At 43.8% G+C, this 24257-nt stretch overlaps 1 protein-coding gene across 1 annotated transcript in view; it reads right to left on the bottom strand.

The window, feature by feature from the left end:
* The window catches only part of EFHC2 (EF-hand domain containing 2), a 90977-nt gene that overhangs the window by 50263 nt on the left and 16457 nt on the right, over positions 1 to 24257 (bottom strand). The window contains exons 3-4 of the mRNA XM_034754024.1: positions 21543 to 21693; positions 5607 to 5830 (exon numbers count right to left, since the gene is read on the bottom strand). Of these exons, the coding sequence (XP_034609915.1) occupies positions 5607 to 5830; positions 21543 to 21693 (375 nt within the window). The remainder of the gene's footprint in view (positions 1 to 5606; positions 5831 to 21542; positions 21694 to 24257) is intronic.

The raw sequence follows: 24257 nt of genomic DNA, 5'->3' as shown, positions 1-24257 counted from the left end.
GTGATCAAAATTGGACACAGCACTCCAGAGGAGACATAACCAGTGGCGAGTAGAGTGGTACTATCACCTCCCGGGACTTGCATGATATGCCTCTGTTAATGCAATCTAAAACTGCATTTGCTTTTTCTGAAACAGTATCGCATGGCTGACTCATGTTGAGGTTGTGATCCACCACAACTCCCAGACCCTCCTCAGCAGTGCTGCTGCCAAGCCAGTTATCCCCCATTCTGAATTCGTGCATTTGATTTTTCTTCCCTAAATGTAGCACCTTACATTTGTCTTTGTTGAATTTCATGTTGTCGTCTATAGCCCCGTTCTCCAATTTATCAACATCCCTCTGACTTTTAGCTCTATCCTCCAAAGTATTGGTAACCCCCCGTGATCCCAATTAAATCTACCTTTAAAAATGTTAGGGAGACAAGGTGGGTGAGGTAATATCTTTTATTGGACCAACTTCTATTGGTGAGAGAGACAAGCTTTCAGGCTTACACAGAGCTCTTCTTCAGGTCTGGGAAATGTACTCTGAGAGTCACAGTTAAATATAAAGTGGAACAGATTGTTTAGAACAAGTAGTTAACCTTTTCAAGGGACTATTAAAGGTGAAGTGGAAGGGGAAGGAGGAGGAAGCTGAGGGGGTGGGTTGTTAATGGGTTACAGATTGTTGTAATAAGCCATAAATCCAATGTTTCTATGTAGTCCAGGTTCCTTAGTGTCTACCAGAGTTCTGAATGTAAGCTCCCAGGCTCGTCTTTTGAAAGTGTTGTGCAGGTTTCCTTTGAGGATGAGGACTAATAAGTTTATTAGTATTCATTCAGCCTACGCAATATCATAAGTAGGATGTTGTGATTGGGTATACAAACCCCACACTGGACAACAAAGGGTTAAAGACATGCTCTGGGCTCAGGCAGCTCTGCCCGCTATACTTGCAAAGCATGCACAGGCTGAAGGAGGAGCTTAACAGCAGTTCACTAGTGGCATACCTGCTAAGAGGACAGACTGTTAACACTCAGCCCCTGAGAAAAGGGCTGACTGATGGCAGGAGCTTCCCCGACAACCACTGCCTGAAGCCTTCCCTGAGGGAAGTGAGGGCCAGGCTCTGACATACTCTGAGACGGAGACAATCCCCTCTGTCTCTTATTAATTCTGTTTATTTGCATTAATTCTCTTCGTTTTTTGCTCATGGACCACCCCAGAAGTGAAGAGACTGTGAAGTGACCTGGCTGGAGGATCAAGTCACAGGAAGAAGCAGATCACCACAGAGGAGCAACCATTGCCAGGAGATACCCAGCGGGAAGAGAGCTACTATGCCATGCCTCACCACAAGGAGGCATCATCAGTGAGTCAACCCCTTCACAACTGGTGAAGAATGCAGGACTCCTTCCCACTCCTGGAGAGGGTGAAGACTGATTGACCCAGACGGTCAAACACCCTACACTTCTACAGGTCTGAGTTGGTAGGTCAGACAACATGGATCTCAAGAATCTTCTCAAGTGCATGACAGAGAATCAGCAGCAGCTGCAACTCCTGCAGCAAGTGGCAGCCTAACAGCAACAGCTCGCCCGGCCCCTAGAGGCACAACAGCAGCAAAGGCTGGTCCAACAGTTAAGGGCCTGATGCAGCCCAGGGTCTCCCAGGGGTATCCCCTCCAGGCCCCATAGGCCTCACCTGTCAGTGAAACTCACTAAGAGGAGACTTGAGGATGGACCCAGAGGCTTTCCTAGTAATGTCTGAGTGAGTAGCCACAGCAGCCCAGTAGCCACCTGACCAGTGAGCTACCCTGTTGGCACCTGACCTGACAGGACCAGCATAGGCTACATACTGGGGGCTGGATGTTTAAGTGAAAGCAGTTGTACTCGACTACCCTGACATCATGGAGGAGACTTTCTGACAGAGGTTCCATGGGGAGAAATTCCCCCAGGGAGCCTGACCCTGCATGGTTGCCCAGAAATTGAGACTTATGTTGAAGGTGTTTAAAGCCAGAGATTTGGACAGGAGTTCAGTTGGCTGAGCTCATCATGGGTGGAGTAGTTTGCCCACATGCCTTCAGCTCAGGGTAGACACTAGGTACTCAAACACCAGCCAGAGTCCCTAGCCGATGTTGTCTGGCTGATGAAACATGATCTAGCTGCTGAAGTGGCTCTGGCAGCATCACACAAGAACCTGCCTGACGCCAAGGGAGCCCCTCGACTCACCAGGGGTATTGGCGATGAGGCAGTATGGTCTCAGAAGCACCAGCCTCTAAGGGGCCCCAGGCTGTCCCTGTTGGGAAACCCCAGCATCTCAGGCCCCAGCCCCAACAAAGGTCAGTGGGGGCCACATGGACTCCTCTGCAGGAAAGCCAGGGGATGGAAGCAGACAAGCCACATAAGGAAAGGCTATCTCAAACATTAGGCTTAGTGCCAGTGCCCACTGTGCCAGCAGTGGGAGTTTGCTTTTCATGTGGGCACCCAGGTCATCGGTATCACAAGTGTCGCTACATGGAGGGTGGTTGTGGATAGCTGTGGAAGGCAGATAGCTGTGCCCATAAGCAAACACCAGCTAAAGTAATGGTCTCTGTTCGGATAAACGGTACAGAGATGATGGGTCTGATGGATTCCCAGTCTGGGCAGACCCTGGTCCAGGATGACTTGGTCCCAAATCCTGAGCACCTAGGGAGTCTATCTTTCTACAGTATATTCACAGAGACGTTAATCCCTATTCTAATGTACACGTGCAGTTGACTACAGAGGAAAACATGAAGTCCCTTGTGTGGGGTTCACCTTCACACTAACCTGCCCCATTATCTGAGGGTGGGATTGGGAGCATTTCTCTGGGGTACTGAGGGAGTCTAAACCTGCCCCAGAGGAATTAATTAAGGGTGCCTTGGGAGATGGGATCTCAAACTCTGAAAAGTTGGCAGGTATAGGTGGGGAGCAGGACCCTGGAGAGAGGGGATCCATCCCAGTGAGAAAGGCCACCAAACAACAAAGTGATCTTGGTCCCCCTAACAGGAAGGGGACATTCTAACTAGAGGGACTTGACCTCACCAAGAATCAGAGGGAAGGTTTCTGGCCCTACCAAATCCATGGCCATGAAAAACACATCACGGACCATGAAATCTGATCTCCCCTATGAAATCTGATCTTTTGTGTACTTTTACCATATACTATATACAGATTTCACAGGGAAGACCAACGTTTCTCAAACTAGGGGTCACAACCCAAAAGGGGGCCACCGGGGGGGGTCACAAGATTATTGTGGGGGGGTTGCAGTATTGCCACCCTTACTTCTGTGCTGCCTTCAGAGCTGGGTGGCCAGAGAGCGGTTGGCTGCTGTCCAGGTGCCCGGCATTGAAAGCAGCAGCACAAAAATACCATACCATGCCATCCTTACTTCTGCACTGCTGCTGGTGGCAGCGCTGCCTTCAGAGCTGGGCTCCCAGCCAACAGCTGCCGCTCTCCAGCCACCTAGCTCTGAGGGCAGCGCAACCACCAGCAGCAGCGCAGAAGTAAGAGTGGCAATATTGTGAGTCCCCTACAATGGGAGCTGCGGGGGTGGTGCCTGCAAGCGGAGGCAATGCACAGAGCTGCCTGGCCACACCTCTGCCCAGCAGCTGAGCGAGGGGGATGTTGCTGCTTCCGGGGAGCCCCCGACATAAGCACCGCCCAGAGCCCACCTCACCCCATCCCGTGCCCCAAGCCCCTGCCACCTCCCATACCCAAACTCTGCTGCTGCTGGTGGGGGGATGTGCAGAGCCAGGTAGGGAGCCTGCTGGTCCCACCAAACTTCCCCCCCAGCACCAGCGGGGGTCCTGGGCCACGTGCTGCCGTGTCCTGTTCCCCCCCCCCCCCCTCTGGGCTGCCCTCCCCCCCCCCCCCCCCCCCCCCAGGCAGTCCCCTCTGCCAAGTTTTATTCACTAGTATTTTTAGTAAAAGTCATGGACAGGTCACAGGCCGTGAATTTTTGTTTACTGCCCATGACCTATCCGTGACTTTTACTAAAAATACCCATGACTAAAACGTCACCATTAAATTTCAGATTTAAATATCTGAAATCATGAAATTTAGGATTTTTTTAAAATCCTATAACCGTGTAATTGACCAAAATGGCCTGTGAATTTGGTAGGGCCCTATTTATGACCAACTGCCAGTGGTGAACAGGGAGGTGATAGACCCTCAACAAGCAGAGCAGTACCCCTGGTCTGAGCTCCAGGCAAAGAAACTGTACCAGTAGGAGAAAGACCAACTGACAGGTGAAGTTCAGTTGCAACTCCTCATTCCCTGGCCTCATAGGTGCAAGGTTATGCGACTGGCTCCCAATACCCTCTCTGAGGGTTACCTCAATCATGAGAAGACCCTGTCAGGATTCTGGATCACTTTTTTTGGCCCAGAATTCACCAAGAAGTTAAAGGCTCCTGCCCCAAATGCCAACAAGTAGGACCTAAAGGAGTGACAAAAGCCCCTCTGGTCTGACTCCCCACAGTAAGCATCCCATTTGAAAGCCACAGGATGGAACTCCTAGGGCCTTTAGAAAAAAGTGCAGCTGGGTGCAAACATGTACTAGTTATAGTTGATTATGCCACCCACTATCCTGAGGCAATCCCACTGCATGTCCCCAATGCAAAGATTATTACAGCAGAACTGCTAAAAATCTTTGCCAGAGTAAGGAGTACCTAAGGAGACTCTTACTGATCAAGGCACCAACTTTACGTCTTGGCTACTGAAGTGTGATCTATTAAATCGAAAGACTCTATATATGTCTGTCTATCATCCACCAATGGATGGTCTGGTGGAGCAATTCAACCAGACCCTGAAAAGGATGTTAAAGTTTATTGCTGAGGGCCCGCTTCACTCGGCTCATCTGATCCCTCCCCTGTTGTTTGCTATTTGAGAAGATCCCCAATCATCGACTGAATTCTCCCTGTTTGAGCTCTTATGTGGGAAACAACCATAAGGAATTCTTGCTACTTTGCAGCAGAGGGGAGGCATCTGGGGAACAGCTAGCACAGTATTACAGTTCATATCTATATTAAAAGAGTTACTTCCAGCCCTACATGTGGTGAATCAGATTTATTAGAGACAACCTCGTTTTTTATACTTTGTCTCAATAAATCTGATTCACCACATGTAGGGCTGGAAGTAACTCATTTTATACATACAGATATTAAATGTAATATTGTGCAGTTACATGCACACAAACATTGAAGACAATTTCACTTCTGTGTTCTTACAATTTTTAGTAACAGATAAGAACGGTTTTATCAAGCAAATACACACAACAGATATTGCTTTTATCGTAAGAATTTCTAATGCTAGCTATTCCCCAAATGCTTCTCCTCTGCTTCAAAGTAGATGTGCACATCAACAGGAAAATTGACCTGTCTGGGACTATATTATGTTCTATTGCTTTTGATAGTGAGTCAAAGTAAACCAAATGGGTATTTTCTTTTCTGCTTTATTCTTTTTGTACGCATTCCAAATTTAATTGACATATATTAAAATAGTTACTTGGACACATTTTTAATTTGCTGCAGGAGAAATGTTCTTATGTAATATACTTTGCATATGAATTCACAGAGGCTTTTTTGTTTGTAAAATTAGATTTTCACCATCATTGTTTTGCCTTACCTTTTGCCGGCCTCTGGTATATGGGTCTTCTGGATGATAAGCTGGAGGATTTAATCTGACTCCCAGCTTCCTCAAAAAACATTTTGTGAATTGATCACAATCTACAATCTTATATCTTCGGGCATAAAAGATTACTTCTGTATTGATGTTGAAATAATCTACAGTATAAAACTGATCTTCGTTCGGAGGCGGAAGTGGAATCCGATGACGTCGGACAATAGTTCCTGTATCAAAAAGATAAGGTAAGTATCTTTTGCTCCAAGGATCAAATTTCACATTAACCTAGTAGGCTTGTTTTATTTTTAAAAAATGGAAGAACCAACATAAAATAAAAAATCAGCAAAAGTGAGACAACTATTCCTTTGTTCAGCAAAGATCGTGCACATAACTATATGTAAAGAGGGATCTTTTTTCTTCTTCTAACAACAACAATACTTGGCATTCATCACCTTCAGAAGTTCACAAATCACTCTCCAAATACTGAGGTCAAACACAGCTCTGTGACGCAAGTAAAGAAAATCGTTACCTTCTGAGACCAAGATTTACAAGTATGTTATTGGAATAGATTCCCAGCTTGGGGCCCTTAGATCTCAGAACATGATTGGCAGGTATTCTCTTTGCAGCATTCTAAACTGGATGACCATCCAAAGGGGAGGACGGTCTTTGCTACTTCTATTGAGAAGCTATGGCAGCCCCTACTGTCTTTTATCACCAGTTTATTTTCTAAAGAGAAAGTTGAAAAGTCACACGAAAACCAAATGGCTAAAACTCTACAGAGGTGGAAAGCTGGATGACACAGTCTGGGAAACAAAGGATGGCAGAGATGGGATGTCCCTGTACAACACTCTACAGGGTGAGAACAGTAATACATCACTGTGATAAGAGAGGACAACTGTCCTGCCCAGGAGAAACTGCCTTAACTTCCAAGCATGGAGGGAGGGGCCTTTATCTTAAGGTCACTAAGTAGTAAGTCGAAAGCAGGGGCAATATTGGCTTCCAGTGCGGAAATGCAGACCACTGACTTGGAGAAGAGGCTCAGGGCTCACCAATCTGACAGGGATCAGAACCCTAATAGAAAAAAAAGAAACTTCACTTTGAATCTAGACAAATTTAGGACTTGCTTTAATTTTATTCTTTATAATCTATTACTAATATCCACACTTAAGAAAGGAAACCACCATTGTTTTATCAGCCAGACACTGGGAGATCAGTATATATCTTACATTTTACTATTATTCACAATCATAGCACTTTGAGCATCTCAAAAGACTTCGGGTTAATTCACTAGTATTTGTAAACACCACCCCACCCATGAAGTAGACAGAATTAATATCCATCAACTGAAACAAAGTAATTTAACCTTTCCTGAGGCCTCAGTTTTCCCACAGATAGTCTGTGACAAGAACCCAGAACTCCTGAGTCCACGTCCTGTGCTGCAGCCATAAGATAAGGAGACAAGGGCATTCATTGACTTATACAACGCCAGGAGGACTGGGGTTACTAACAATTGGAATCTCTTTCCAGAGGTTCTGAACATTATTAAATCCTATTAACCTTCAAACTGCTTGTTGCCCTATTTCTTGTTACACAGAGCCAGCCATAATCAGCTGATTGCCCAATTACCCATTATTATTTATATCATGTAGTACACAGGTGCCCTAATCAGGAAGCAGGACCCCATTGTGTTAGGCACTGTACAAAACATCACAAAGAAATGGTCCCTGCCTCAGTGATCTTACAATCTAACTATGAAATGAGTGATAACAAGCAAAAACGACCACCAGGTGGGGGAAGCACCAGGTAACGAGACAAATTAAATACAGAACAATAAGCAGTGGTCACAACACACCAGCTGCCTAATAATAGCTGGCCCATCCACAGCAGCCTTAGTTTTGCTTTTACAAGTCTAACCCCCCCAAAATAAACTCTGTCATATTTCAGCCTTTTGCTATACCCATGGGTGCCTGCAAGCATCTATCTTAGAAACCGTTGCTCTCCATGCTGAATCATGGAAGTCAAAAAACAGACACAACTGGTAACAGACAATGCCACCTCCAAGCCCTCACAGATAATATTTTTTAAACGTCTGCATATTTGACTTTAGGAAGAGAACTGATGAATTAGTAGCCCTTCTTCCATCTCTTGACTGGATACTTGTCCTTCTGGGGCTGATCATTCCCAACAGGCACTCCCAGCATTGAGAATGACAAACTTTACATCCATCACACTGCAAGTCTTACATTGTTTTTTCCTTTTGATATGTCTGCCTGGAAAACCGGACTCTCAGGGAAAGGGTGGAATGAACAGCAGATGGTGTCCTGTGGTATATGAGTCTCATTTATACTAATGCACTGTTACACTGTGAGCAGCACAAAGGGACTTTAAGGTGGGCGTAAATTGTCTTCAATGGGACTATACCTGTTTAAAGTTAGACATGCTTAAGTACGTTGCTGAATTGGGCACTGTGCATTGTAGTGATAAATGCCTTAAAATTACATATTACTCACAGTACTTCAGAAGCAGTTTGTAGCCTACTGCTCAAGTAATGTGCTGTAGTTAGGCATGTATACATTAGGACCTACAATTATTATTTTTCTCTTTGGAGTGAATTTAGTGTTTATAATAAGTGGTGAAAAGACAACAGAGGACTTTAGTCCAAGGATTTATTCACGTAGGAACACCAGCATGGGCAACAGTAAAAGGGAAAGCTTTCCCACACCAATGTTTCTCAATCCATTACTGAGAAACCACCTCTAGGGAATGAGAAGGTAGTTCAGCCTTCATGTCCTTTCAGTCTTTGCCTCCCTGAGGAGCCTACCAAAAAAGGTACCACTTTGTGGCAATAATTTTGCAATGAGGACATCTATTGGCTAGGACTGGAATAATATCACCAACTCATCCAATCAAAAATTGTAAACTGTTATAATAACTACTTACAGCTACATAGTTCTTTTACCACTAACGGTTTCCAATGTGCCATACAATACTAATAAAGATGTAACAATATTCAAACAGTTCTAGTACTTAAGTGAGTACCGTGTAAGTGTGTGTCATATACAATATCTTTGGGGTCTTGTCCCTACTCTTCACCCAAGTAGGAGGTCTCTTCCCAATATCTTTCAACTGTGCATCTTGCACTCTACTTGGTACCACCTGAATCCCTTTTTGATATTTCTCCAATGTTGAGAAGTGGTCATTTTGCTGGGATTCCTCTTATGTATTCCTGTTTGGTGTGTGAATTGCCTTGTTTCTTAGTTAGCCCATGGAAATTCTTTATTGGATACCTTATTTCCCTGGGGAATGGCTCTAGATGGGTTACATTCCAGCCCTGTATTCTCAGAGTTATTTGTCAAATATTCACTCCTGTTCGGAAAAGATGCCAATTTCTTCTAATTTTCAGGGTAGTTAACCAAATAAATAAATACATTTCCCACTGTGTTTGCCCCCTACTTTCATGCTACAATTTAAGACCCAGTTAAGTCACACATATATCATATCTGTGTCACTGACCTCTCATTGGAAAATAATTATGAGCTACTATCTGGCTAGTCCAACACCAGGTCTGGATACCCACGATAGACAAAGCCTGCTCTATGGAGCCATACAATGAGTTGCAAAGATACTCCTCAGGGTTTATGATGCATCAATGTACTATCTACGTGCACATTTAGACCGTGTCTCCACTAAGACAACAAATCATAACACATTCTAATTAACATGATGTAAAACACTACTTAGCACCAACTGTACACAGGCACAGGTGGTGTTTAAAAACGTGTTAGCTGGTCATGGTTAACACCTGGGTCTTGTGAGGTAATCCCTCAGCCAGAGCCTGAAATGACTCATTCCTCGGGCATGCTGCAACAGCCAACGCAGAAGCCAGGACGCGGTCAGATGACCCCCATGGGCAGCTATTTATCCCACAGAAAGAGCAGTCAGCCAGTCTGTGCAACGTCACCACTTGGCTGGGAACTCTCCCTCTGCCTTGTGGTGTTACTGACTGCTTGGGCATCCAGCCTGCACGGCTCCTGCCTCAGGCTTCCAGCCTGCTCTCACCAGCTGGCCCTACACCAGCATCCACCTGCACCTGCCCAAACCAGCTCTACCTCAGCCTCACTGAGTCACCCAGTGATCGCCCTGACAGGTCTCCCCCTGGGTTAACCATGACCTGCTACATATTTTTAAACACAACTTTCCTTACCCATATAAGGGGCAAAATCATGTTTAATTATCATTTTAGTTAAAATACATTAGTTGATGGTTTTGTAACATGATGCATCTTCCCAGTGTAGACAAAAACTCCCAAGAGTCGATTTCAACTAATTTTTCATGGATACTGTGTCTGATTGTGATACACATTTCATCTTGGTGCTAGGTAGGTAAGAATTACTTTGCCAATGGAAAATGTCTTGTGCAGAGGGTGTCAAAAGCAGCCTTTTAAAAAAATGAGCTATTGTTATGCCTGATCAAGTTCATTTCTTCAAATGTAATGTAGATGATAAACTTTAGACTGGTGAATTGAGATTTAATAGAGACATTGTTCAGCACAGTTTAGGCTTTTATTATCCTACTTTCGTCGGGGGGGGACAGGGGGAGACCATTTCCGCATTAAAAAAAATTGCCATAAGAATCCATTATAAGAGGACCTGTGTATGCATGCTCAGCTAATCAGATCACTCAGAATGAGTGAACATTCTAACACCTCTTTCACCTCGTTAAGTAGATGGTACTTCATACAGTGCAGCATCCAACAGACTATTCTACTACATTACTGATTTTTTTTTTATCTCCTTCTGTTCAGTAGGGCCAACCCTCTTCTTCATTATACTCATTTTGCTATCTGGAATATAGCTTCTCTTCTGTACCAGCCTGTGGTGCTGGCATTTATTTTCACTATATGCTTACTCCAGGAGCCAGAACATGTTATCTTTTCTGGCATGACTGGTGGACTGACTCCACAATTCTCGTTGGAGTCTGGGCGACAGGAAGTTATTAATATATTTATAGAGCACCCCTACCTGTGTCTCTTTAAAGTGTGCTTTTATTTTTGATTTGGACAAGTCCAATGGTATCTTACAAGATATCTTTAATACCAAAAAGGGATGCAAGGAAGGTTTAATGTTAGATTGTAATCTTGCTGAGCAGACCAGGGAACAAATTATGTCAAAATTGAGTCTCCACTTCCTCCCTAATTCCACAGGGAAAGTAAACAGCACCAGCACTCTTCCTGGTATATCTTACCTTCCGTACACACTGTCTCAGCTGTGTTGGCCCATGCATTGAGTAAAGGGAGGCAGAGGGAAATGAGTGAAGCCTTCACTCTACTCCAGGGGTTGGCAACCTTTCAGAAGTGGTGTGTCGAGTCTTCATTTATTCACTCAAATTTAAGGTATCGTGTGCCAGTCATACATTTTAACGTTTTTAGAAGGGCTCTTTCTATAAATCTATAATATACAACTAAACTATTGTTGTATGTAAACTAAATAAGGTTTTCAAAATGTTTAAGAAGCTTGATTAAAATTAAATTAAAATGCAGAGCCCCCCGGACCAATGGCCAGGACGCGGGCAGTGTGAGTGCCACTGAAAATCAGCTTGTGTGCCGCCTTTGGCACACATGCCATAGGTTGCCTACCCCTGCTCTACTCACTCAAAGCCCACATTCACAGAACACCCCAGGAGCCTCTGCTCACCCCACAATAGAAAAAGCAAGCATGGAGGTGTAAGAGGGCTCCTTATATCCACTCACCTGTGTGAGCATGCAGCAAGAGCATGATCTGGCTCTGAATAAACATGATAGAATCCTGATTATCTAAATGTTCCAGGAAACATCATAAAACTTTAGATAATCAGAGTCAGTTAAATTGGAGGAGCTAACTGTAACCTCGCTTGCCTGATTGCACTTTCCTCTTCAGCCAGCTGGCCTTGGGGAAGCTAGCCAGCAGGCAGCTCCGCTCTCCTTTTCAGCTGGCTGACCTTGGGGAAGCCAGCCAGCTGCTTAACTGTGCTCTAGATTGTGGGGCTTAGGCTGCACTAGAAACTACAGTTAACCCCATGGGACATAAATGACTTTCATAACAGAGAGCGTCAGCTAGCCAGGGTTCAGTTAGCTGGGGATTAGGAAATGGATATTAGAATCACCCTAACTTGTCCCCTCTGCACATGGAGGATTTCTTGTTTCTGTTCTGCAGTAACACTCTGACCTTGGAAAGATGTAGGTGGAGTTTTTATCTGTTTTCAAGGTTACTGATCTCTCCTTCACTCTGTTCCCCCATAGCCTTACTTAATTTTGTGTATTTTGATTGTCCTGGTATTTTTTAGCTTTGGTTCCAGTTTCTCCAAAGTCAGTTTCAAATTGGCCTGGCAAAACATGAATGAATGTATTTGTTTCTCTGCTTGGAGAGCTTTCTTCTAATACTTCTAAGGGCTTGTATATGCCGTGGGGTAACACTCTACAGAAGCGAGATTTCTACAAAGCACTAATGTGTTGTGTATTAATTGGTCCACACAGACTCTGCTGGTGTGCACTAAAGGTTCCCTAATGTGCTTTAATGCAGTTCTGCTTCAAACAGCACTGTGTTAAAGAGCACCAGCAGGGTCTATATGAACCATTTAATGGGCAACATTTTAGTGAGCTTTAGAAATCACACCTCCATAGAGTGCATTACCCCACTGTGTAAAACAAGCCCAAAGGTTTTTTTCCTCCTTTAGTATTGTAAGTTCAAATTTTAGCAATTCATCTTCTAGCATTAAATGTAGTTTACAATTTTAGTTCCTTCACAGCAGCCTTATTTATATTTTGTACATATTCACATCCCTATATTGCTGCCAATTTCACAGAAACTTTTTTCAAGTCTCTGAAAATCATTTCTGGAGACCCTTTACTCTTAGGGGGTTTTGATTAATGGTAAACATACATTTTCTGCTGTTTTCATTTTGTTTGTAAGCTAATTCTTTTACATTTGTAAACTCATTATTTTTGCTTCAGAAAAAACTTTTTTTCATTTGTGTCTACCTTGGAGTATTCTCTCGGTATGTGAGTCTATATAATACTCGGTCACCAAAGCAGCCAGCACTAGCCACAACAGAGCGCACATTGGGTAACTCACAAGCTTTCATGACCCCACCATGCCCAGAGAGACCCACACAGGACATCACCCCCTATCTACACTACATGGGATACAGCAGAAGCTGGAGAGATCTCACAGGGAATGGACAATAGAAAACCCAAGCCTCTTCACTGAAGCAACCATCTGCAGCTGAAAGAGTAGGGGATAAGTCAAGGCCCTCCAGCCACCTCAGCAGTACTACACCCAGAAAGACCCTCTGGATCACTCTCCTATATCCTCTCCAAATGAAAAATAGGATTAGTCAGCAGGAGCCTTCTCAGTCTTCTACCACCATTCTATCAAACCTGACACTTGGCCCATGGACTTCTTTCCCCTCATTTACCTCTACTGCCATTGTTCGCTGTTTCTCCCTGATTCTGCCCCTTTCCTACCACTGCATCCCCTTAGCTACCCAACCTGGTTCTCCATGACTATTATCCTTCTTACACCCACTCCACTTTCTTTCCCCTCACCCTTCCAACTTCCCCCCGCTCAGCTGTCCTCTCACTTAATCCACTCTCCTTACTCCAACAATCCCTTCTCCTGAAATTCAACCTTGAGCACAGCTCCCTCGCCCTCAAAAAATCCATAAATTTTCAATAATTAAATACCTTTTTAAAAAAAGCACCAGAAGGATGCTCTTGTAGTTAACACACTGGACTGGGATTTAGAGACCTGGGTTCACTTCCTGGTTCTGCCAGACTTCCTGTGTGACTATGCACAAGACACTTAATCTCTGTGCCTCAATTCCCCAATTGTATAATGAGGATAATTTTACTTCCCTTCTTAACAGAGGTATTGAGAGGTTAAATCCATTAACACTGGACGTCTCTGGGGGGTGGAGGGAGAACCTGAGAGAAGAGTGGCCATTTCCTTAGGAGTGCACGCTGAGCTTGTGCAAGAAAATACACACAGCCTCCTTGATATTTTACAAACTCCTGCCTCAGAAAGAATTACCTTTCCCATTAATGAAGCCTTGTTGGAGCTGACGAAAACCATCTGGCAGAGCCTCACCTCTATACCAATTATAGTCGAATGGGTGGACAAATGTTGTCAAGTCCCTCAGCCAGACTTCAATTACTTTTTTACCCCACCAGTTCCCAATTCCTTGGTGATCATGGCTGCTCTTGACAGTCCCATCTTAAAGCCATTCCCAACGACAAGCAGTTCAAGAGACTGGATTTATATGACCAGAAGGCTTATTCTACCACTACTCTATAAATGAGAGTGGCCAACTATCGAGTTCTCTTATCTACATTTTTTTTTTATTATTTTTTCCAAAATTTCATGACAAGTTGCCACAAGAACATAAGGAACAGTTCCTGGCTCTGGTTTCAAAAGGACATCTCACACCCTGATCACCACCACTTGATGACGCTTATGGGATCTTGTGTTCTATGGCCACCTCCATCTCCATGAGTGCTTTTCCTATCTGTAGACTTCTGGCATTCCAAAGGAGCTGCAAAATACAATCAAGGACTTGCCCTTCATAGGGTCTAAGCTATTTCCCCCGAAAAACAGATGGTGTTATGCACAGCCTGAAAGGCTCCCATGTAACGCTCCCTACGCTAAGAGTTTACACACCAGTGACAGAGGAAACAATTTCAACATCACCCGTACTATAAGATTCATGAACATTACGGGATTCCATGAAGAGAAGGTCTAGACCAGCTTGATTTTGCCAGTCGACGTTGTCTACAGCTGGCCCTTCTCACCAGACATCAACTTCCAAGCATTCATTTTGACTGCTTGATCAAGGACAGCACATTGACCATATCTTCTTCCTTCAGAAGACACCTCTCTCTCTTTCACTGTGCTTGGAAAGACATCACATCAGACAAGTAGGTGCTCAGCACTGTCAAGGAGGGATCTGTTATCCGCTTCACACCACTCTCAGAACCAGGGCAAGTCTCTACATCCCAACCTCCAGTCTCCCCACTTCATGGATGATCCCTGGTTGAACACTCATGAGAGATCGTGCTCCCAGGATAGTCAAACCATCTTGTTAAACAACAGAAAAATCCAGTAGAGATGCAGCAAAGATCCATGTATGCAGCAAAGTTTAGGTTTGGGTTTATGACTTGGGCGCAATCACAACATTTATTGCCCCATCAAACTGAATTTAGGCATGTACTGGACTATCTGTTGCACCTGAAATCATGTGACTTTCAGTTAATTCTGGGAGAGTCCACCTGTCTTCCATATCTCACTACAACCAGCAATAGATGGATTTTCTATTTTCTCTCATCCTTTTGGTTTCCAGATATCTAGAAGGTATGCTGAATGTTTACCCGCCTGTGCCTAATCCCCTACCTGTATGGGATCTCAATTTAGTACTCTCCAGACTAATGGGATCCTCCTACGAGCCTATGGCAACAACTTCACTACCTCTACTGTCTATGAAGATGGCATTTCTGGCTACCATCACTTCTGCAAGGAGAGTTTCAGAACTTCAAGCTCTTCTGGCTGACCCTCCTTTCATGATCTTTCATAAAGCCAAAGTTTCCCTTAGGCCACACCCCAAGTTTATTCCAAAGATAGTGTCAGCTTTCCACCCGAACCAATCTTCACCTTCTGTTGTTCTTTCTGAAACCCTCTTCTTCTCCAAAGCTGAAGACAGACTCCACACCTTTGATGTTTGTAGAGCTTTGGCGTTCTACCTGGACCATATTAGATCCTTATGAGCCTCTCCCAGGCTTTTTGTAGCCTACGCTGTGAGAGTTAAAGGCCAAGTAGGGTATGTCTATACTGCAATTAAAAAGCCACAGCTGGCCCATGCCCACCGACTCGGGCTCAGGCTAAGGCAGTGTTTAACTGTGGTGTAGAACTGGAGCGGAGTTCTATGACCCTGCAAGGTGGGAGGGTCCCAGAGCTCAGGGCCCAGAGCCTCTTGTGATGATGCTAACTCCAGCAAGTCAGCATTACAGTCTCTGTTCAGGTGATCCGAATTTGTTCCATCTGTAAGGGAGCTGCTGATGAGTCACCTGCAGTGGAATGTACATGTGCACAATCACTTGAAGGAAAAAAAGGTTGGTTACTTGTACAGTAAGTGTTGTGCTTCAAGATGCGTTGTACACATGTGCTTTCCACAACCCTCCCACCTTCCCCACTACTTTGGACATTAGACAGCAGCAAGGAGGAATGAAGAGGAAGGCAGCAGACAAGCTTGTTTTATGCCCTCAGCTGGGTGCATGAGGAGAGCAGGGGCTCATGTACCAGCTAATGGTCCTGCTGGCAAAAGTCTTTGACTCAAGTGTTTTTGGCACACATATGCCACAGTGGCATGTATATGTGCATTACACATTTCAAACAACAACAGTTAACATACAGGTAAGTAACTGTTTCGCCCCCACCATGGTAGTATCTGAGCACCTCACAAATGTTGAGGTTAATAACTTTGAAGTCCTCTGGGGGGAGATGTTGAATCTGGACTGATGACTTCATCAGGAGAAGAGGATGAGATACTGCGGGAGGGGGGAGGGAGGAGAACATCTAGGGGTTCCTCCATTATTTATCCTTTCCCGATTGTGTCGAATACAGTAAGTGAACGGATGGTAGCAGGAGCCTGACCAGAGGTTTCCTGTACTGGAGTGGGAGGAATCCTCCCCTTAGATTGTGATTGTGATGGAGGTCTAGAATCCCTCAGAGCAGCCCAAGATTAGTAAAGCTAGGAGGGATACTGCAATGTCTGAGTAGCCCAGGGTGGAAAACCAATCCTGATTCTTAGGACCCATAACCCTGGTAAGAGGTCTATAAGGTGATCTAAAAGACCTTCAAAGTGATACAAGTTCCTCCCTTTCAAAGTCTGAAGAAGAAATGTAGCTTTCTTCAGAAAAGGGAGGGACAGTCCCCCTTGGAGTCTGCAGTGGTCAGGGTATGGAAGACACCAGCAGACCCAAAGAAACCAAGGAAAAAGGTGGACGGAGTACCAACAAGGTGATTGGTGCTGGCAGTACCAATGGCGCTGGCATAATAATGTAGAGAGACACGCTGTCTGCCCAGACTACATCACAGGCGCTGGCATTGCTGAGCATGCTGGCAGTGCTGATTGTGCTGAAGGTGCTGATAGTATCAACTGTGCCAAAGACACTGAGTTGCCCCAACTGGAGCCAGGTATAACAATGAAAAGTCCGGTAAGAGGAGGCACAGAAATTCCCTTGCAGACAGGAATGCCTGAGGAGTCAACACGACTGAGACAGGTAAGTCTTTAAGTAGGATAGTTGGAGAACTGGCAATGCCAATAGGGTCTGAATCAGCTGTACTGACCATGTATCAAGTAAGGATGAAGACACTGCTCTCAATAGCCCCAAAGGAGCCAAAGTTGACAGTGTCACCTCAAATGGTGCCAGTGAGTGCTTATGCTTGTGACGCCTCAAACCACTACTGGAGTGCTTACTGGAAGTCTTCTTATGAGATGAAGAGTCAGAATGCTGGGAGTGCTCTGAGGTGGCTGGGGGAAGAGGGTGAAGAATAATGTTTTCCCATCGACTTCTGCTTGGGATCCCAGGTAGCAGTAGGAGCACTTCTTATCGACTTGATTTCACTATTTTGTTGTTGGGATCCAGTTAGGAAAAGGGGCGCATCACCCTGCTTCATCAGGGCTTTGAGACAGAAATCCCTCAGTCTCTTAGTCCTGGTAGGGAAGGAGGTACAAATACTGCATATGTCCCTCACCACGCAAAATCAAAAAGCTTTTATGTCTGCCTGTCACAAGGAAAATGGCTCTGCATGTGGTACGTTGCCTGAATCCTGATGATTTTTCTTCATTCCAAATGACCAGTTTTTTCCTAAATTAGATCTAAGTAACTACACTAACTTATAGCTACACTAGAACTAACTATACATAACTATATACAATACAATTATTTAGAAAGCTGGCAAACCTAAGCTAAAGATATGGGGAGCTCCAACTTTCGCCATGGGTTGCGAGAAGAAACTGAGAGGGAGGCAGTGGATCAGCCCTTTTTATGCCCTTGGCTCGGTGCACAAGATGAGAGAGGGCACATGCAGCACCTAGTGATACTACTGGCTAAAGTCTCTGACTCGAGTGCATTGGGTGCACATGCACCTGCAGTATAAGTGCACAATCACTCGAAAGAGAATATGTAAGTATGAACAAAAATAAATGTATAAAAATAACTATGTGAAACATATGAGCCATTGTTACCCTGATCTCTTCACTTATTTGCTGTAATTCTTTCCCACACCCTTTGTCTGTTCTTCCACCCTCCTCCTTTTCAAGACTAAGCTCTTCTAAGTGAGGACTACATTTTCTCATATCTATACTGTATCTAATGCAGTGTGGCCCTAGTCCTGAATGGGACTTCTGAGGGTTACTAGAATATAAATAATATTAACAACATTAGACCACTGTTGTATCTACAACTGAATGTACTTGGCAACTAGTGATTTTGGATTTTTTTTTTTGAAACAGTGCTTTTAAATGTTGTCTTTGCTTGAGTACTTTTAATGTGCTCAGGCTAAACAATACACCCGCAATAGACGTTTTCATATATACCAGTAATAGAAGTTTATTGTCATTTACTGTGTGAAAGAGTTAAAAATCTTCTGTAAAATCTAGTTTCCTGGCTTTTAGAAAAGCCAAGTTAATGCATACTTCTTACCTTTCCTGGGTATTTATTTAACACAAAATATAAATTCCTTATAACACATTGTATTTTACAGTTTACCTACATCAGGCAACCGAAAGATCACTGGCCGCCATGAAATTTAGAACACTTAAAATCTTCATTTTGTCTTTATGGACCATTTTATTCAAATTACATGGCTAAAATCTGTAATCTGATTGGCTGAAGAGGCTGTCTATCCATATCATCTCTCTATAGACTAGCAGTTTTCAAACTTTTTGAGCTGAGCCCCCTCTTTGAGTTACAATTTTTGATCATACACCCCCCCATACCTACCCCTCCCCTCTTGGGTTTTCAGGGTTGGGGAAGGTGCATACAATGGTTTCTGGGGGTAGAGCCAGCACTGGGCATGCATATGTTGACACTGACCTACAGGCCAGGTGGCCTACTGAGGTGAGTCATGGGTAGAGGTGGCACTTCCTGCCCAACACACCCCCACCCACACAGGGCTGGCATGAGCCCCCCTGAATTTCTCTCCATGGCCCCCTATGGGGGCACGCCCCACAGTCTGAAAACCTCTACTATAGACACACTGAAATTATAAAGCCTCTTCAACAATCCAAGCGGCAGAGAGTTGGATTGTTTTTTAAAAAAATCTCAGAGTAGTCCTTTTGAATGAATTTTAATGCTTCAAGAGTTGTTGTATGCAGTGTTGTAGCCAGTCAGTCCCAGAATATTAGAAAGACAAGGTGGGTGAGGTAATATCCCTTATTGGGCCAACTTCTATTGGTGAGAGACAAACTTTCAAAAGCTCGTCTCTCTCACCAATAGAAGTTGGACCAATAAAAGATATTACCTCACCCACCTTGTCTCTCAAGAATAGTTGCTAATTCTGTAGTAAAGAATCAGGACAGAGTTGTATAAGCCTTAAAGTTCTTCCAGATACACCTGTATAGTGCACTGAAAGTATTTTTGCTTCTCTACAATAATGTTCAAGGTAAGTTTCAGTATCTAGAACCAAAAGAAAAAAAATAAAGTACTCCAATAGCAGTCAGCACTAGCTTCAATCAAGTATGTAAGAGATAAGTCAGAACCTTCCAGTCTCCACTGGAACCTGAGCAAACTGTGTGAGACTCTAAGCCCAGCAGCCTAGCCTCTCCAACTCCTACCACTACACGGGCAATAGGGATAAATATTTGTCCAACACCCAAATCCAATGGAATGGAGAGTGGTCTTGCTCTATCTTGCTTTAGTGAAACAAGCCTGCAACAAGCCCCAAAGTGGCACCCTATGTTGTATTGCAAGCTCTCAAGCTTCAGGTGCACCAGCTGCTGAAGATCATTCTAGTAGCCAAGAAAGGCTGTGAACATCTAACCCAGAAGTAGCTTCTCTCATTTCTGTATCACAAAAACCAAGGAACAGCTTTACCTGCTGCCATCTCCAATCACAGATGGAGGGTTTAAATTCTTCATATTTTCCAAGATTAAGAGAATCATAGATTTGACAAGCCTTCATCCAGAGCCTGATAGAGCATTTGCCCAGGTAGGACTAGGAGTGCCTACTGAACAGCCAGCGAGACCTCTGACCACAAGGAAGGACCATTCGACACCCAGAGAGGCAGTGTCATTCAGTACACAAAGCACTGTCTTAAGGAAAAGGGACTCCTAGATCTTAATTCACCTCTAACACTGATCAGTAGAGCCTGTGCAGATATAAAAATTTGAATCTGCATCTGTGATAACTTGTATCCAACCCGTGATCTGCACTCCACTTTTTATATGTATCCGCACCTGCATCAGCACCCTAGCTCACTGTTAAAGCCCTGCATGGATACAAAAAATGGGATCTGCATCTAAGATGGTAAACAATACAACCACCTCTGCTTCCGCAGATGCAGATATCCATGGATATAAAGCGGATATCTGCAGGGCTCTACTGACCAGTTAGGTAACATTTCTGCTTTATCTCTGTTTGATAGATGGGGAAATTAATAATGCTTATCTACCTCAAAGGGGACTGTGGTGACTGAGTAGTTAATGTGTGCATATCGATGTACGTACTAAAATTCATCAGAATGTACACAAAATGCTCCAGTGGTTGGGGAGACATAGTGGTCCCCAGCCTTCTTGCTTATTTGTACTATTATCTTTTGCAAACATTTCAAATACTGGGAAGTATATAGCTAGCCCCATAAACGCCAAGGACCTGCAGCTGCACTACACTTCTGCTGCAGGGCAATGGTCTGCAGATCACACAGTTTTTATGTAAAACCAGTCCATTAGATTTAGAGGGTATTCAAAAAAAAAAATCCACTCACTAGCCCTCCCCCAAAACACATACTGGTGTCAACACAGTGCACAGGAGTCAGTTAATTTGGGGGTGTCAGTGACAAATTATTTAGCAGGCGCTATCAAAAAATGCTAAGACCAGCTCTAGTAATAAAGGAACTGACAGCTGGAGGCACTAAAAGCTGCTGTACCTCCTCACCAAAGGCAGGCACATGCTGCCCGAGTGGGCAATAAACAACGTTAGAATTCTATAGAGAAATTAACAACCAGTTCTAAGGTAGCAGCAGCAAGACAAGTATGGAAGTCTATAATATACAACTTGCCTTTGGAAAACTAAGAGTTTACCCGACTGTGCTGACAGACCCATAATCATGTAATTTCAATCATAGCTGTGTAAAAATAGGGACTTTGCCCAGCAGCTTGGTCACAGAATGTTCTTTCAAAAACAGGAGGTTCGTCTCCTAGGCCTGGATCCTCTAAACTGAAGCCTGTGAGGAAGTACTCATTAATGGCCATGGCAAGAAAAAGAATTCTATCTATACTCTTTGTCATAGATTTGTACTCAAAATTAGCTACACTATGGACTTGTCTACATTACAAAGACTTGGCCAGCATAGCTACGCCAGCAGAGCCCCCTAGTACAGATGTGGAGTAAGCCACCACAAGTTCTTCTCCCAGCATAGTTGCACCATCTTCACAAACATTAACTATCCTGACAGAAGCACTCCGCTGTCAGCACAGCAGGAGGGTTTTGTCAGGACAGCTATGTCAGCTAGGGGATGTGATTTTTTTTCACACTCCTAGTGGACATAACTATGCTGGCAAAGCCAGCATGTAGTGTAGAATAGGCCTATGTAAGCAGATGCTTTAGGTATCCTTTTAGATGGAGAAAGACTTCAATGAGGAAAAGATCAGAGGTGAAGAAACAAAGGAAGGTCTATTATAAATAGGTACCTTGTGGTATTCCACTATTTTTGACTTGGGGTTCAACCACTTGAATTGTGTCATCTTCAAGATAGAAGTATATTTTACAATGTCTTATTCTATATAGCTCTTGATTTTTTTCAGGCACTTCTTCATCAAAATAGGCATCAAAAGACAATACCTACAAAAAAAGCATAAATAAAGAAATATAAAGAAGCAAAGTCTTCATCCAGTGTGTTTGCAATACAAAAGATGTCAATAAAGGAAAGTTGTACAGATGCACAATTAATTATAAAAATAACAAATGTGTGGATTTCAGCAGGTAGATTTACTTTTCAGAAATATAAGAATAGGAATCCAAATGAAATTGCATATTTTTATATTCTTTTGGATGGCATTTTTATCACCACATCTGAGTAGAGAAGGAAGACTCCAGTTAAAAAAAAAAAAAAAAAAATCAAATATTAAGCTATCAGCGGGCTACTGTCACAGAGAAGGCCAATATCAGCTTCCTATAACTGGGTGCTATTTAGGGCTATACAAAATAATCACTTCAAAACTTCCCTGAGATTCACACACTCACTGAAACACAACACCAGGTAAGGCTGCGCCTGGCCTCCCCAAACACAAACCTAGATCCTCCCTTACTATAACTTACAGTAGTAGTAATCCTAGGAAAAAAAATGTTTGTGGGTGCACTGCTCAGTAGTTTATTACAGCAGCTTTCACCTCTAGAGACCCTGACATCTTCCATATGGTTACATGTACTAGTGAGTTTTGCTCTTACATACTAATGCTCATTTGTGCACATAGCAAACAGGGCCGACCAGAGGATTCAGGGGGCCTGGGGCAAAGCGGAGGAGCTGCAGCACTTGTACTCACCCGGCGGTGGTCCAGGTCTTCGGCGGCATTTCAGCGGCGGGGGGCCCTTCAGTCGCTCCACGTCTTCGGCAGCACTGAAGGGCCTCCCGCCGCCGAAGACTGGACCGCCGATGGGCCAGGCTCAGGGGGCCCCTGTGGAGCCCAGGGCTTGGGGCAAATTGCCCCACTTCTCCCACTCCCACCCCCCGGGCGGCCCTGATAGAAAAACTACTAAACAATTTGGCACCATTTATTGTCTTTATTCATGAGGTCAAGCTTGGGGAAAATTGTAAAAAATATTTGTATATAAACCAACAGGAAAGTAGGCATAGACAAACAGGCAAGAAAACACTAAGGAAAATTGCATACTTTTCCCTACCATGTCCAGCTCAAACCAGTGCTAATTAGTACCTCTTTCATAATCATTATATTTTCAAGATTTACATAATGAAAGAATGTATTTTTAATCTGGATTCCACAGATAAAATTGACCATGGAAGAAAGACTCTAGCTATCCATTCTTCATGCCATACAGGTACTGTTTGGTGTCTGACAGAAGTAGGCTTGGAAATTTTTTAAAGATGTCAAAATTCTCTAAGTAACATAACACATAGTTGCTAATACTTTGCCTTTCTTTAGCATTTCCATCAGAGACTCTCAAAGTACTTTTACAAATAGTAATTAAGTAGACTTCAGCACATCCCTGGGCAGGTATCAATATCCACCTTTACAGCTAGGGAAATTGAGGCAGAGAAGGGCCAAGTGCACTGTCTAAGATCACACAGGAAGTTCTGTGGCAGATCTCCTGGCTCCCAGTCCAGTTTCTTAATTGGGCTGTCCTTCCTGCTCTGCTGAAGAAGGATGTAACTACAAGAGTGGAGAATCACTCTTTACAGAAAAGCAGGGCCGCCCAGAGGGGGGGCAAGTGGGGCAATTTGCCCCCGGCCCTGGGCACCGCAGAGGCCCCTACGAGAATATAGTATTGCAACTTTTTTTTATAGAAGGGGCCCCCGAAATTGCTTTGCCCCAGGCCCCCTGAATCCTCTGGGCAGCCCTGCAGAAAAGGGGTTAAAATTTACCCAGAAGTAACAAAGACCTGGGCAGCTTTCAGCACTTGAACAGTATATGGCAATGCCCTTCTAACTTCCACCCTTCCCTTGCCCCAAAAAAACAAAAAAACTTAAGAACTTTAGTAACTTTGATTGCAAGATAACAAGTGAGTTAACACTTAAGCTTCAGTACAATAACATTAGGAGTTAAAATCACAACAAATCTGTAAGTTATCAGTTAAGGTTGTCTATATAGTACAATATAGTCTCCAATCAACTTAGAGTTGATATAGTTAAAAAATAAGGCCAAAATTCTCACACTTGGTGCCTAAGTTGGGCATTTACAGTTTTCTAAACATGGATTTAAGTGCCTAACCTTAGGCACCCAGATATGAAAATACTGGCTAAAATTTTTGGTGGTCAGCGAAGTCAACATAAACAATCTTAACTTTGCCCAACACTCCTCAACAATCAACCACTTCAGATGAAATTACTTAAGTCTTAATAAAACTGGATGTATTGTGATTCAATGGACAAGGAGACCTGTTCCATTCCTGGCTCTGCTGCTGACTGGCTGTGTGTCCATAGACAACTTTCTTCAACGCTGTGCCTCAGTTTTCCCATACGGGGACACTAATGCCCACCCATTTGTAAAGCGCTTTCATGCAAATGCTATATAAACACCATTTGATTATTACTTACCATATATACTCGTTCATTAGCCTGTTCATTTATAAGCCAACCCCCCAAGATGGAAAGGTAAAAATAACAAGAACTATACGACCCTTTCATAAGCTGACCCTATATTTCAGGGGTTGGCAAACTTTGGCTCCCG

This window comes from Trachemys scripta, chromosome 1 (assembly GCF_013100865.1).
Source record: "Trachemys scripta elegans isolate TJP31775 chromosome 1, CAS_Tse_1.0, whole genome shotgun sequence".
Lineage (NCBI taxonomy): Eukaryota > Metazoa > Chordata > Testudines > Emydidae > Trachemys > Trachemys scripta.
Note: the sequence above shows the minus strand (reverse complement) of the source record. Positions and strands in the feature narration are given on the sequence as shown.